General features: G+C 37.8%; 1 protein-coding gene across 1 annotated transcript in view; it reads right to left on the bottom strand.

The window, feature by feature from the left end:
• Nucleotides 1-2,520: 2,520 nt before the first annotated feature.
• LOC146003080 (sodium-coupled monocarboxylate transporter 1-like) overlaps nucleotides 2,521-12,742 on the bottom strand; it is a 196,058-nt gene continuing 185,836 nt past the window's right edge. The window contains exons 8-11 of the mRNA XM_083141251.1: nucleotides 10,997-11,151; nucleotides 9,540-9,778; nucleotides 8,196-8,296; nucleotides 2,521-2,809 (exon numbers count right to left, since the gene is read on the bottom strand). Of these exons, the coding sequence (XP_082997377.1) occupies nucleotides 2,592-2,809; nucleotides 8,196-8,296; nucleotides 9,540-9,778; nucleotides 10,997-11,151 (713 nt within the window). The 3' untranslated portion in view covers nucleotides 2,521-2,591. The remainder of the gene's footprint in view (nucleotides 2,810-8,195; nucleotides 8,297-9,539; nucleotides 9,779-10,996; nucleotides 11,152-12,742) is intronic.

Raw genomic sequence — 12,742 nt, 5'->3', positions numbered from 1 at the left:
GGCTAACATGAAACACTCACTGCCATTGTTAGTGTACTGAACGTTATTCTTAAGAGTTTGTCTGCTTGACTAACCTTGTATTAATGCGAACAGCACGCCTCCCCCCCCCCTTCCAAACCGATTCTAAAGGCATAAGAGGTGGTGTTTCATTTCTACCCCATCGCCGCGATCACCCACAGGTATGTATAAAAACTGTACATAATAACCATAACTAAAAATCAATAACAAGTCAATCAAAGAAACAACCCCCATTTTTGTGTGAATATATATAGAATTGGTGTAAAATCTTGTCCCCTTAAAAAATTTCCATGACGCAGGCGCGTCATGAATCCCCTCTGTGGGCACCCCTGGGTTCAGTTACGATTAACCTTACTGTGCATAAAGTGGACTTAAAACACCAAATCAACCAAACAATCAGAAACTCGCTGATTTACAGCAAGTGGGGCGTATAACCTGAAATGACCCTGCTTCACATGGACGTCAGCAGGAGTTTTACGAGAGAGGGGGGAGGGAAAGAAATGTATTTTTTGAGAGGGGCAAACAAGACATATTTTTCTTCATAATTGTGTTGTCCCCTAACTTCTTTAGTTCGAGGTTATCATGTTCTTGCAACACTCTTGCAATAATTAACATAAATTACTCTCACTGAAATTACATCATATGCGTGAAATATATAATTTTTGGTTGATTTTAATTTTCCATTGGCGCTTGACCTCATTTCCACTCCTTCCGGACGTCCACTATACCTCATGCCTTGCGAATCAGTAAATAAGTGAAACGTCTTGCTTTTTTTATGCCATTGCATCATATTGTACTGACAATTAAAATAAGGATTTTCAACCAATTTATAATGATGTCATTCACAAAATTAATGTGTCTAACAAATTTACAATTCATGATGGGTTAAAACAAGGAGATGCATTATCTCCATTGCTCTTTAATTTTGCCTTAGAATATGCTGTTAGGAAGGTAAAAGAAAATAACGAAGGACTAAAATTAAATGGTGTGACTCAGTTGTTAGCATATGCAGATGATGTAGACTTATTAGGGGATGATATAAATACAATTAAGAATAATGCTAAAATATTTTTAAAAACTGCTAAAGAGATAGGTTTGGAAGTTAACAAAGAGAAAACTAAATATATGCTTACAGGCCGAAACCAAGTTTTAGGTAATAATCAAAATCTAATTATTGATAACAACTCGTTTGAACCAGTTTCCAAATTCAAATACTTAGGAGTAATATTAACAAATGAAAATTATATTAAAGAGGAAATAAAAAGTAGGCTTAATTCAGGAAATGCATGTTACTTCTCTCTTCGTAAACTTTTGTCTTCTCGTTTAATATCTAAGAAACTAAAAGTTAAAATATACAAAACAGTAATTTTGCCTGTAGTATTATATGGATGAGAAACTTGGTCCCTTACATTCAAAGAGGAACATAAATTGAGAGTATTTGAAAATAAGATCCTTAGGAAAATCTTTGGACCTAAAAGGGATGAGGAGACAGGTGAGTGGAGAAGGTTACATAATTTAGAACTACATAATTTGTATTCATGTCCACATATTATTAGAATGATTAAATCAAGAAGGCTTAGGTGGGCAGGCCATGTGGCACGAATGGGAGAGGAAAGAGGAGTTTGCAGGATGATTCTTGTTGGGAAACCTGATGGTAAGAGACCTGTAGGAAGACCAAGACGAAGATGGAGGGACAACGTTGAGATAGACCTAAAGGAAATCGGTAGGGATGGACAAGAGTATATAGATCTTGCTCAAGATAGGGACAGATGGAAGGGCTGTGTTTCTGCAGCCATGAACCTTCAGGTTTAAGAAGGCTAGAGAGTTAGTTAGTTAGTTAGTTAGTTCAGTTAGTCGTTCACAAAAATTGAAAATTTGAGGTAATTGTCAATTTTCATTGTCATATTCGTATTCAGAATCTTCGAATTATTAAAATTCGGCTACTTTGGTCTCAGAAACATTTTGTCACGGTGTCTTATATTGTGCTCATTCACAGATTCATTTAACCACCACTCATCGTCACAGTAGCATATCGGCAGAGGAGGAGGAGGAGGAGAATCGAGTGGTGAAAGCGCAGCGTTGCCAACCGTACGGTCCAGACCTTAGTCCGTACGCTGAATGCACGGCTTGCCCTTGAAGTTTTATTCCTAATATTTCCCTAAGAAATTCTTAAACGAATCGTACGGACCTGGAGATGAAAATACGGTTCATTTGCCATGTGCGTTCGGTATTATCTTTTTCAAAAGTTTGCAACGCTGCATAGCGAAGGAGGAAATCGGGTAACTCCCGTCGCCCATTACACAATCCCGTTTCTCTCCCTGTTCATTGGTGGAGCCGTCTCGCGTCACTACTTGCGCAGAGACTTGTTCTCGTTCACCTGGTCTACAGTTAGCTGGTACGGAGTTTAGATCTGCGTATTCGGAGCGGACCAACCGGCCCGTTGCAAACCTTGTATATACCTATAAAAAAATAACCAGTTTACATGTAAAATTGTTTATATATTACTATAGTCCGATTTGTATAATACATAATACTGCTCTTGCATACAAATTTTGAATTTAATCTCTATTTTGTTATAAGCGTTGAGTAAGGGAAGTGCCATTGGATGTTGTACTTTCGAGCTCCTTCTTCTTGGCTTCGCCATCTTTGTAGTTGAACTTTGCAACGTTGGATTCTGGGAACTCCACCATTGCCACGCTACTCTTCTTCCTGGGGTTCTTCTTCCGACCCTGGAACTTTTGTACAAGAGGATGAAGCAACTCTGGGTCTATGTCCGCTGCAGATGTTGGGCCTGGAAGGATAAAAGAGTTTTAGATTTCACCAATAATGTTTTGTATTAAAAGCAGTGGCGCAACCACAAGAGGGGTGAGGGGCATTGTCCCTCCACCCCCGCACCAACCTTGGATGGAAATGAGTTCTAGGAGGGCAAGGGGGGAACATTGACGGTCAAGTATACCTGCAGGGGCAATTACCGCCCAGAACTTCAAATTTTAGGCAAATAAAAATACTTTCGTACAATTTTCTTTCTCCCTTCGCTCGCAATACCTGCTTTTCTTAGTCTCATCAAGTTCAGAACCGAACCGTAGCTAGGGGCGGCGGAAGTAGGCCCTGGGCGCCGAACGATTTAAATGAAAAAAGTTTTAAAATTGATTGATTGATTTGTACATTTTAAGTCTACTTTATGCACAGAAAAGCTAATCGAGACTGGACCTAAAGTTTAAAGTGGAATCCGAACCACTGTGCCATGTGCCTCCATGGCGACAATGTTACCACTATACCTTCGGGCAGGCACAGAAGTTGTAAAAGAGAGAATGCATTGGCGTCCCGTGAAATTATTTGCGCCCTATTAAATCAATATTGATTACAGTCTGCAAAAAATTGTATCAAAAAATTTTCAATATATCATTGTTCGCTGTAATGCATTGTAAATTACCAGACAGAGAAATAAGACATGTCTTAATTCATTTTTTTTTTAAATGCATGAACAAAATTATTTTGAGGAATGGGAACGTGCACATTTGAGAGACAATTTATGTAATTTTTGCTGTTGGTTTATTATGAGATGGAAGAATTAGTTGTGCTATGTAATTAAATACAGAATATGTTGTATCTAATATTTATTAAATAAACTTTGAATACGTACACAATTTAGTGTCCACGTCGCTCCATGTTGCATATATGTGAAACATATATCGTGTATGAAAGATATATGTGTTAATGTAAAAAATAATTATATTTGGAATGCATTTATCAAGCATTTTCTGTCTTTCAAAAATAGTTTGTGTGCTTGTTTTCCATTATTGATGTGAAATTGAAGGTGTTGAAAAAATAATTAAAATCGTTCGTTCGAACACAAATGCTCTTGCAACACCTTCTTGCATAATTTACGAGGATAATAACATATTTGATACTATTACTACTACTACTACTACTACTAATAATAATAATAATAATTAATAATTATAATGTTTGTACGTTTATCTTGGTACTTGCCCAGCCCCACCCCCTCCCCACACACAAAAATTCGTGGTTGCGCCTCTAATTACAAGACAAGAGATCCTCAGAGAATGGCAAAGGGAAGCCATTCACATCCATACTGTCTTGTCATCTTTAAATGTTATGCAGATGGCACATTACAAGCATTTAAAATTAGATTTGCCCATTATTACGCATGCATTACTCCAGAAAGATCACCAAATCGTCTTGTGAGAGCCTTAGGAACGTTACTCCAAATATGTTGTTTTCAGTTTTGTATAAATAAACTCATCTGAAGAGCTCTATTTGAAGTAAGGTCGACGTATCTCCACTTCTATCCCTTGGCAGTAATGTTATTGAGTTGGTGTTTTAAGTCCACTTTATGCACAGGAAGGCTAATCGGGACTGGACCTACAGTTTAAAGTGGGATCCAAAGCACTTGTGTCTCCACCGGGTATCGAACCCTGGACCGCTTGTTTACAAGACGACGACGCAACCTCTGCGCCATCGAAGGGGCCCCCTTAGCATTAAGGTGTATCTCCAATTTACTGACCTGTTTTAAGATTCAGACATATTCCTAACAAAAACTAACTCTATAGACTTCTTAAGCCCGAAGGTTTATGGCTGCAACAACACAAGCCTTCCATCTGTCCCTATTCTGGGTAAGATCAATCCAATCTTTTCCATCATTACCGATTTCCTTCAAATCCATCTCAACGTTATTCCTCCAACTTCGTCTTGGTCTTCCTACAAGCCTATTGCCATCAGGTTTCCCAACAAGAATCCTGTAAACTCTTCTTTCCTCTCTCATTCGTGCCACATGGCCAAATTATGCAGTTCTAAATTATGTAACCTTCTCCACTCACGTGTCTCCTCAACCCTTTTAGGTCCAAATATTTTCCTAAGGATTTTATTTTCAAATACTCTTAATTTATGTTCCTCTTTTACTATGAGCGACCAAGTTTCACATCCATATAATTATTTTAACTTTCAGTTTCTTAATTAGTTCCTCATACAGAAAATAAAATTTTATGAAGAGAATAGTAACACGCATTTTCTGAATTAAGTCTGCTTTTTATTCCTAAAAATACATTTTTTTTCCTCTTCTGTAAATTTGATGAATTGAACTTACGTCCATCTGGTTCTCACACGACGACAAAACGAGTTGCATTTTTCATGATTCCCAAGATTGATGGTGAGCATTACGTGCCTCATAATCCCTTTCATAGAATGCGGCAATGTTTCTTTTCTATTGTGCACTGTAACGTATAGATTTCATCAACAACCCTTACAACAAGTCATTATTATAATATATGGCTTTATTGAATTTTCTGAACTCTTGGCTATTGGAAGACGACAGCCCTGATACCAACTGAGAACCCTTTTTACCCCAGTGACGTCAGAGCATACCGTCACTGTCCCTTTGCGAATCAGAGGGATGAGCAAACAGATAAGTCCAAGGCTAAAAACCAAGGTTTCGAGAGAGATTAGTGGCTAAACAATAATAAAACAACTATAAAACAAGGGATAACCAGCAGGTGTGCTCAAGGATCTCTGGAAACAAAGAGAATTGCCCAAAAACCAAGTATGGGATACTGTGACAACCAGGGGTGCCCACAGGGGGTTTCATGACGCGCCTGCATCATGGGAATTTTTGGTAAAAAAGGTAAAGGTAAAGTGCTACCTTGTGCTTTGCACCTCGCCATAAAGGCGTATAGAGTGTGGAGTTAGGACCCCACACTTTCTTGATCACGGCCGAAGGTGGGGGTGATGTGATCAGCACCTCGCCCCCGGTCGCACAGAGTTTCCTCCAGGTACCCACTTTATCCGACGCTGGGTGGGCGCCGGAGCTGCTTGAATGGGTGGAGAAAATCCTGGTTCTCCCCCGCCGGGGATCGAACCCGAGTCTCTCGCATGGTAGTCAGACGCCCTAACGACTGTGCTACCGCGGGATATTTTGAGCGGGATAACATTTTATACCAATTCTATATATCCTCACACAAAAATGGGGGGGATCATATCGTTTGATTGACTTGTTATTGATTTTCAGTTTTGGTTATTATGTATAATTTTTCTACCTACTTCTGGGTTATCGCGGCGATAGAGTTGAAATGAAACACCACCTCTTATGCCTTTAGAATCGGTTTGGTTGGGGAGGAGGGAACGTTCTATTCGCATTAATACAAGGTTAATCAAGCAGACAAACTGTGATGAATAAGGTTCAGTACACTAATAATTGCAGTGAGCCTAAAGTATCTCAAGTAAACATATATTGCTTATATATGTCTGTATTATACAGAGACGCAACCACAGGGGAGCAGGGGGTTATTGCCCCCCCCACAACCTTCGAAGGAAGTCAATTCTAGAGGGGCAAGCGGGGACAAACATTGATGGCCAAGGGCACCTGCAGGGGGCACAGAGGAGCAATTACCCCTTCGATTTCAAATTTTATGCAAATAAAAATTCATTTTGTAAAATTTTCTTGCTTGCTTCGCTCGCATTATCTGCTAATCTTATTTTCGCCAAGTTCAGAGCTGTAGCTAGGGGCGGCGGGAGTCGGCCATGGGCGCCCAAAAGTGTAAAAAAAGTTGTAAAAGAGAGAATACCATGGCGTCCAGGAAAATTATTTGCACCTTATTAAATCAATATAGTTTCAATTGCAAAAATTGGACATAAAGATTTTCTTGCTTGCTTCGCTCGCGGTTTCCTATAATATGTGTTGTATATTTGTATTGCATAAGCTTTGAATACGTACACAATTTAGTGTTAGCATGTTGTTTATGTTATTTTGTTGATATGTTATGATATTTTATGTCGCTCCATGTTGCATATGTGTAAAACATATGTTGTACATGAAAGTTAAACATGTATCATTCATTTTCTACAATTCAAAAATACAGTTTGTGTGTTTGATTTCCATTATTAGCTAATGTGAAATTGACGGTGTTGAAATTTTTTTTCAAATCGTTTGTTCCAAACAAATGTTTAAGCTCAGACTTCTGCCCCCTTTTTGCGTAATTTACGAGGATAACATCTTTGATACTACTAGTAATAGTAACAATAATAAAGCCATTATTAACGTTATTATTACTAATATTGGTACGTTTATCCTGGTACTTGTCCCCCCACCAGACAAATATTCGTGGTTGCCCTCTGGTATTATATTTTTCCGCAAAATTTGTCCGACAAGATTAATTTGAGTAATTAATTCGGCATAAACGGGGGAAGGCAAATGTTCTACCTTTTGTGGGGGGTGCTTCATGGGCCTTGGGGGGGGCACCCCTGGTGATAACCCAGTGCGGGTAAAAGTGAGAAAGTGAACTTAGACATAAAGAGCCACTGGAATCAAAGGCTTTGGGGAGGTTACTGGTAAAAAAGGAGACAGCAAAACAATATACTGCAAATACCCCCCACCATAGGAAACAGTATACGTGTGCAGGGAAATTTCTGTCCGTCAGCGCTGGCCGTGTCTCAATGTTGATCTTAGATATTCTCTGACGCTTTCTGTTAGGATAACTTAGGTATTTATAGCTTAGAATATTATTTGCATATGTATTAAATATATAAATGGACTTAAAAATATGTAGCGCCCTCGCCTGAGAATCTTGACAAATAGAAACTCGTGTAACGTCTCTCAAACTCCTGAAATTATGTATTTTCCGAACATAGATGCCCTGGGAAATAATATTAGCGAGCCGGTATGGTGGGTGTAGTCTTAAAGAGAGAAATTGGTGCAGTAATGAACAAGCAAATAAACTTTTTTTTACAAAACTAATGGATAATACGTTTACGTTATTTCAGGTAAACTTTTGAATTCTTACAAAATAGATGTCAGAATTTTCCTCTAGCACACACTTGTATTTAATTTGCTTTCAACGCCCGTAATAAATAAATATATGTAGAATACATAATAGGTATAATTTATATAGTACAGTGAACAGCATCACGCTTCGCAGTCTTTATCCCAGTGGTTTTCCCCAGATACTCAAATATTACAAGCCGAGATAACCCCAAAACACATCCCATGTAGTGACTTTCATGGAAAAATTCCCTTCCTGGAATCGCCCAATCAAGATGGGTCTGCCAAGTGGCAGGCAGACGCCTTACTGATTTGACGATCGTGGCTCTAATAATTGTAGATAAAATATAAGAAGTAGAAATAAGTGATATATTAGTAGGGCAATATAAAGCAAAGAGCTTACCTGTTATATAACTTATGAGGATTCCTAGGAACATTGTGACCAAGCAGCCTATCATGCAGTAATATAAATAGGACACCGTATAGATCTTCTCAGGCCAGGGACTGAAATGAGAAGATAGGATTAACTCAGATATTTTTCATTTCCATACAGAGGTAACAGACAGACACTTTAGAAGCAGTTTTATATATATTTTATTTCATTCTATATGATTCATGTAACCTATAATGAAAATAATAGAACCCAAGAAATTTATAAGTAATAATATTTATTTTTGCATAGAAAAATACCTTCAAATGGATTCTGCCAGCACTATATAAAAATAAATTTGAAAGTATCAGACTGACACAATTGGCAATCTATGAATCTGGATTTTGTAAGTCAGAATTAGCGGAATAGTAGTAGATCGAAGTAACTTTTGCAGACAAATTTGCAAATTTACGCAATGTCTCTTCAAAAATGGTCGCTAATTCATGAAAGCAAATGTTACAAATTACTATTTTCAAATAAACTGAATAAATATACTGGATATCTATGGTCAATTTCGGGTGTTACAAAACTATGGTAGATGTAGAACACAGAACAAGGTCGCAGGCAAGGAACTGTTTAAATGACTGCAGAATACTTCAGCTAAGAGAAATAATGATTACTGCACAGAGCGTTTTCGTTACAGTACATTTTAGTCTAATTAAAATGGAAGTTATATTCATTTATTTTGAAAGTAAATTTAGAATAAAGTGATAAATTATAACTTTGGCGGATATGTAGTGCTATCATTTCTTAAGTTGTTATTTATAGTATTCTTATATATGTTTCTTCATACTTCAAAGCTCAAACTCTTATTTCTTTACAACTTATCGATGTATTGACGATTTGTTAGTTTAAAAATCTAATACTCGTACTAATACATATACTTACATATTTTTGATCTGATTTTTTTCAATACGTGTGATTAAGTTTTCCTCGTATCAGTTTGACAATGATACATCATTTTTTGCTCAAAAATCAACATTTGGATTCCTTAATCCCTGCACAACTACCTTATCATGTAGCTCCTGTAGCTCATAAATGAGAAACGCAAATAATGTTTGTGGGGGGGGGGGGGGGACAAATGGATGGATTCACATCACAGCATGGTGATTGCAGCTTTACATCATGTAAAGCCGTGCATCCTGTCCTGAAAAGCGCACCCTCTGAGCATAGAGAAATCTTGGAGCAAACTTTGACTTTTTTCTGCAGTTTTTGAGATGACTAGCACTATTGTACATAAGTGTACTATTCCACTGAGAATATTATGACTTGAAATAACATCTTAGTAAAATAATTATAACTCGAGTTACTACTTACATGTCACTCACTGGAGGGGCAATGGTACTAGGTACTGATACGTTGTAAAAAGTATTACTGGCGTGTTTTAGCATGGTGATGTTGCTGAACCTGTCGACCAGGGATCTGTTTATCTCGAACGTACTGTTGCAGCCTTCTACGCTCAGAGGGAGAAACGGCGGCTTTCTTTTCAGCATCAGAGAACCAAATCCTATCCACATGGCAACGGCGTGTCCGACGAGCATTCCGAAAATGGCTCCCTAAGGAAATTAAACATACCTAGAACATTCATGCCATGCAACTGAGAATTACCAATAGGCTACATTCTAGCCTCTTTTAAAAAGTCATCATTGACTTTAGCAATTTTACTTGCAGAAACGTTGTTCCCAACCTCATGGGGCAAAATAGTCCTGCGGTATCTGAATACCATATTTGTTAATAAATGCGTGTCTATTGTTAACGGCAGGTACTCTGCCTAGGATTTAGTAAAAAGCAATTGTTGAAACTAAACGTTGATGAATAACTTTGGTGGAAGTGGGGGGGGGGGTTGGTAAAGTCATAACCTTAGAGACTTATATCTCGCTAATCATTCATCGCATTGACCCAATCTCTCTCTCTCTCTCTCTCTCTCTCTCTCTCTCTCTCTCTCGATATACATATATATATATATATATATATATATATATATATATTAAATTCCTTCCCATACAACCCATTTACATTATTACGCCAGGGTTCTCGGATCCGAATCCCGGCCTGAACATTGGTGTTTGTGAGTGCCCCTTCATCAATTTTATCATATCATATCATCAGTCATCTCACCAAAAGTTTGATAACTTACATCTACTTCCAGGTTATAAAAATATTATTAAATTATTTTCAGATCATCATATCTAGATAATACTGAATATACCGTATGTGAAAATTTCAAACAGCAATAATAGACAATGAAAAATGAAAATAAAAATTGAGGAAAAGTAATTAAGTTATCGAAGTAATAACTTGCCACAGATGACCTTAAAATTCCAACAAATTATCAGCATATGGAAAGAGAAGCAACTGTAAATGGCCTGAGTATGACCGTTTCATGATGGACAACAAATTCCTTTCAAATTCTAGTTTCATAAAAATGTAATAATACCAAAATCTTATAATAAGCCCAATGCAATAGAACACAAATAGTCCATATAACAAAATCTTTATCCCAACATTTCACCAATATAGACACCGAGGACCTGACACCATCACAGAAAAATTCGATTCCAATGACTGAACCATTCCATTAGGACAAGTTGCAAATTGTCCCCAGGAACACATCGACGTCCACAATTTTTCAATAAGAGTACCTACTTTTCCTAAAAATGTTTTATTCATATCATGTGATATAATTGTCCATTCATATCTAAAATCAACACCATGTGAGTGATAAACAAGGTACATACATTAAAATATTAACTACATAAAATGAGTGTACTTACGTATTTGTTAGTACAAGGACACAGCAGGGCCAGAAGAAATACTCCAAGCAGAGGTCCACTCACGGCCCCGCTCAGTGTGATTGTTGTCTGAATAAGACCCGTCATCGAACTCACAGCAAAAGCTATTCCGATAATAACTCCTCCGAATAGGAACCCTGGATGTGAAGAAATTGTGTACAGTTAATTGAAGATGATCATTTTTACACTTTTTCATGACATTAAATGCATCTTCCAAATTCCAAACTCTCTTCTCAATGACTGAAAAGTGAAGCAAGTGGATGACGTAACTACATGTAAAGAAATATTTGTTATTGTTACTGTGATATTGCATTGTTGCTATCATGTACCGTAGATAAAAGCCACTTGGTGATAGAAATACCTTCATTTTTATTAGAGTTGGCAAGGGCGCCCGAACCAAATATCGGTGTTTCATAAATAATTAAAGGGTTACAAAAATGTATTGCATGTAAACTATTGAACTTACGTTAATGAAACCAGGATTGAACGTATGTTAATGAAACCAGTCCAGAACGATCTAGGAACGCAAACAGTTTGTGCGTGTATGTTTTGTTAAGCTGAGAGTTCCCTGCTACTTGGCGGCACTTAAATCACCCACATCTCTCTCATTGCGTTGTGCAATGCTTTGGTCCCCAAGATCACAAGACCTTACGCCGCGTGACTTCTTTTTGTAGGGTTTCATGAAAGACAGGGTATTCGTCTCACCCATTCCGCGTAATATCGCAACCCTAAGGGAGCGTATCATCGCAGCGATAGACACTATCGACAAGCCCATGTTGATGCGAGTGTGGCAAGAACTACACTGTAGTATTGATGTGTGCCGTGTCACCCGTGGTGCATACATTGAACATTTGTGGGTGTAAAATGGACTGTTTGAGTTACTCGATCGTTTTCGACTGGTTTAATTAACGTATGTTCAATACTTGCAATAATGTTTTGTAAACCCTCAATTATTTATGAGACACCCGGTATATCGGTTGTGTGCCACTAATTTATTAGATTTTTTATTTGAGACTGAGCAACTAAGGTCTTTATTCATTCTTGTTTAATTAATTCTTTTGAATATCCCTTGTTCGGGTATATACGAGGTTCGCCCATACAAAAACCGAACTTTTTTTTTTTTGGAAATAAAACAAGTACTTACTTTCATATGACTTTATCACCTTCAAAATAATCACCAGAGGAGGCAATACACTTTGTTCAGCGTTTGTACAGGTCTTGAAAATACTGTTGATAGTTATTGACAGTATGTGTTCGCAAAATACGCGTAACATTTAATTTAATGTCTGCGACGTCGTCAAATCTTCGCCCTTTCATAGCCATCTTAGGCTTGGAAAAAGGAAAAAATCATCAGGCGATAAGTCCAGAGAATGCGGAGGGTGATTTATGACTGACACTAAATGCTTAGCAAGGTATCGTTGTACAGACAATGCGGTATGAGGCTGAGCATTATCGTGTAACAGAAACCATTGGCCAGAATCACAGACGTGCTTCTTAACCCGCTTCATCCTGTTTCTGAGTTAAGCAAGCACTTCCTTGTAATACAACTAATTGATTGTTTGGTTTTCAGGGACAAATTCATGGTCTATCACCTCTCAGCAGTGCACGAACGTTCTCCACATTGTCATCATTCCTTGACGTTGAAGGTCGTTCTGATCTTGGTTCATCCTCGACACTTTCACTTCCACCTTTGAAACGATTGTACCAGTCATACACCTGAGTCCTATA

The sequence above is a fragment of the Lepisma saccharinum genome, chromosome 19, assembly GCF_977018435.1.
Source record: "Lepisma saccharinum chromosome 19, izLepSacc3.1, whole genome shotgun sequence".
Classification (NCBI taxonomy): Eukaryota; Metazoa; Arthropoda; class Insecta; order Zygentoma; family Lepismatidae; genus Lepisma; species Lepisma saccharinum.
Note: the sequence above shows the minus strand (reverse complement) of the source record. Positions and strands in the feature narration are given on the sequence as shown.